This window comes from Nematolebias whitei, chromosome 1, assembly GCF_014905685.2.
Source record: "Nematolebias whitei isolate Nwh7 chromosome 1, NemWhi1, whole genome shotgun sequence".
Lineage (NCBI taxonomy): Eukaryota > Metazoa > Chordata > Actinopteri > Cyprinodontiformes > Rivulidae > Nematolebias > Nematolebias whitei.
Window position 1 is genome coordinate 56,945,976 of NC_056498.1, and position 3,158 is coordinate 56,949,133.

General features: G+C 41.1%; 1 protein-coding gene across 1 annotated transcript in view; it reads left to right on the forward strand.

Annotated features, from left to right (window-relative positions):
• The first annotated feature begins 214 nt into the window (after nucleotides 1-214).
• The window catches only part of loxl4 (lysyl oxidase-like 4), a 20,754-nt gene continuing 17,810 nt past the window's right edge, over nucleotides 215-3,158 (forward strand). Inside the window, exons 1-3 of the mRNA XM_037685627.1 lie at nucleotides 215-521; nucleotides 1,498-1,805; nucleotides 1,890-2,104. Of these exons, the coding sequence (XP_037541555.1) occupies nucleotides 215-521; nucleotides 1,498-1,805; nucleotides 1,890-2,104 (830 nt within the window). The remainder of the gene's footprint in view (nucleotides 522-1,497; nucleotides 1,806-1,889; nucleotides 2,105-3,158) is intronic.

Consider the following 3,158-nt stretch of genomic DNA (forward strand, 5'->3'; position numbering starts at 1 on the left):
GTACTCACAATATGCCAGTGAACGTCTATTTTTAAAAATGGCTCTCATAGACTCTAATAACTGGTTTTAGATTAATTAAATGCTTTTAAAATTAATGCAGCTTTTGACATTAGCTGTAGTTAGCTTCACTGGGCAAATTATTAAATCTGCCTAACCAAATTAGAGCTTAATGAACCATCAACTTTTACCTCCAGGTTTCTTCCTCTCACTCAAGATGACCTGCTCCCTCTGCTTGAGCATCCACCTCCTTCTGCTGCTGTCCTTCAGCTGCACCACACATGCCGAACCTCGGCGGACCTCTCAGCGCAGGGTGGCTCGCGCACCGGCCTCCAAGGTGCGATTGGCGGGAAACTTTGCACGGGAAGCAAACGAAGGGCGCATAGAGGTGCTGCACAACAACACCTGGGGGACCGTTTGTGACGATGAAGTGGACATAAAACTGGCTAACGTGGTGTGCCGAGAACTGGGTTTCCGAGGAGCTGTAACATGGGCTCATAGCGCCAAGTATGGAGAAGGAACGGGTGAGAATGTATAACAAATTGTAATTTTTATACAATGAAAGCCGATACAGGCCATACTTGATCATTCATTTTAACAGCAATGTTTAAAGATAAGATAAAGGCTCAACTGAAATTTGTCATCAAGAAAGAGTAAGAGTACTTCTCTTCAGATAATTGTTTAGTTTATTTAGATATTTGACTTTAAAAAATTATGTTTTCTTGTGATAATCAAGAACTTTTTTAAAATCATAAAAAATGACTCTGTTTTGAATAAAGGGGTAACTCGCAAGTGTCTTTATGGGACATTCAGAAAACCAATTACTCATATAAGACTCATTACGATTATAGAACGTTCTGACTTCTTTAAATTATTGTATAAAGTGATTTTCTTGAATATAAGAAGACCCACTTTTAAAATATGTTTAGCTGTCATAGAAAGTCTTTTTAGATCACTTTATCCCAAACTGTATCAACTAAATTTTTTTTGCTGCCATGTTTTGACCCTACAACTCACATGCATAGCTTCATCCAAAGACCGCTAATTAAGGCATCCAAAATAACAAACATCATAAAATGACAAAGATAACATGTTTTGGGATTTGAGCCTACGTCTTGTTAAGCTTGATTGGCAAGGCCAGGGGTGCAACTATACGAGCAAAAACGGGGGTGTTTGTTTAAGAATAATGATAGCATTGGTTGCCAGAGTTGTGCAACACTTGCTGTGGTTTATGGAGTTTCTTTACAGCTGCTTTTAAATCCAAATTAAAGCGAAGCTTGAACAGATTGAGGGTGCAGGATCTACAGCACCTTGCTGCCTTGTAAAATATGGTGTATCTCCTGTTAAACACACTGCTCAGGTGCAAATCTAAATCAGCCTGCCCATAAAAGTCAGGTGTTAGACATTCAGCCACTGATTCAAACTGCTGGCTAGATGCATTACTTAGTCATGCACTGAGCAATCCTAATTAATGAAATTGTAAATTTGTTCTTTCACAAGGTCCAATATGGATGGATAACGTACGATGTGATGGTTCAGAGAAGTCCCTGAAAGACTGCAAGCATAACGGTTGGGGGGTGAATGATTGTAAACACTCTGAAGACTTGGGGATTGTTTGCACACCTGAGCACAGGGTGGATCAGCCTGGTGCGACCAACAGAGGTCACACAGCTGCTGCCAGGCCATCTGTCAGCCATGCACCTCAATGGGGGGGTATCGTTGCAACCCAGCGACATCCTGGATACGGGTATTACGGAAATGGACATCCACATGAGATTCCCAGGTTCCATAGACCCCACCACTACCAGGTAAAGCTGTTAATGTCCAGTGCATATTTATTATTCTGTGAAAGACGTGGAATCACAGGTATGATGCGTATGATTCTTTGGAAGGGTCACAGTAAGGTGCAGATAGAAGAAGTCCGTCTTCGTCCCATCCTCATGGCTACAAAGAAAAAGAGCCTCATTACTGAGGGTGTCGTGGAAGTGAAGCATGCTGGGAGGTGGAGGCAGGTGTGCGACCTGGGTTGGAGTCTCAACAGCAGCCGTGTGGTGTGTGGGATGCTTGGATTTCCAGAGGCTACGCAACACAATGTCAAAACATACAAGTAAGTAAATGCAAGTCACATTATTGAACTTAAGTTATCATATTACAAACTACTGGGTGCTGCACTTTGGTTCAGACAAGCAGCCTGCTGTGGAAATGATAGTATTAAATGACTTATAACCCATCCAGAGGAATGACAGCACAACAGCTGCATCTTATTTCGAGACACTTTGACTAAAGAGTTTGCTTATCTTTTTCTCCCAGACATTTTCCCCTTGTCCTCTTTTACACCTCCCTTTTGTAGCCTTAGGATGATGATAAAGTAATTCCTGCCCTCTTCTTGTTACCCTTTCTCTGCACTTCTCTCTTGTCAAATCACCTCTGTACCCCTCATTGCCTTTCTCTCACTTTTCTCTCCTCTCTCCTTTCTGATGCTATCTTCCACCTGCAGCTCTCAGACAAAAAAAGCAACACTTTAACTTTTAGATTCCCCTGCTGAGGTGTAATATCACTGCTGATTGTACTTTAACTGTCCCATCAATACCGTGCGTGACTGAAGTAGCTATCAGAGAGTGGAATAAGGGTCTGTGCAGAATGACTTGTTGACAGGGCATCTTCTTCACATTCAACTCAGCCATGTGTTTCTTGTTGCATGCAACTGAATACACTTGCTAACACTTTCAGGCTTGGATTTGTCAATGGATTGCACGTCTTTTGTGATATCACATTAGGATTTTACAAATTTGTCTAATCCCCAAAGCCCTCGTAACATGTTATTTTGTGCTTTTATCTGTGCTGCCATCCAAACTTCATCTTAAACCCACTCAAATTTATGTAAAGAACTAACATAACACCAACACTATAACATTTGTGTACAAAGTGCACCCCCCCCACCCAAAATTTGAGAAATGTGATTAATTTGTGAAAGTAACGTTAAAAGGCATGTAAAACTGTAATTTTTGCCCTTTTTGCTTGTCAACATGCAAGTAAACTTTATTCATATTCAATGGTACCCTAACTAACATGATTCAAGGATTCAAGGATTCAAGGTTCTTGATACTGTTACCGGTGAGGTTCAGTTAGTAGTGAGGTTTCTCTTTAGCAACATGGTCCCA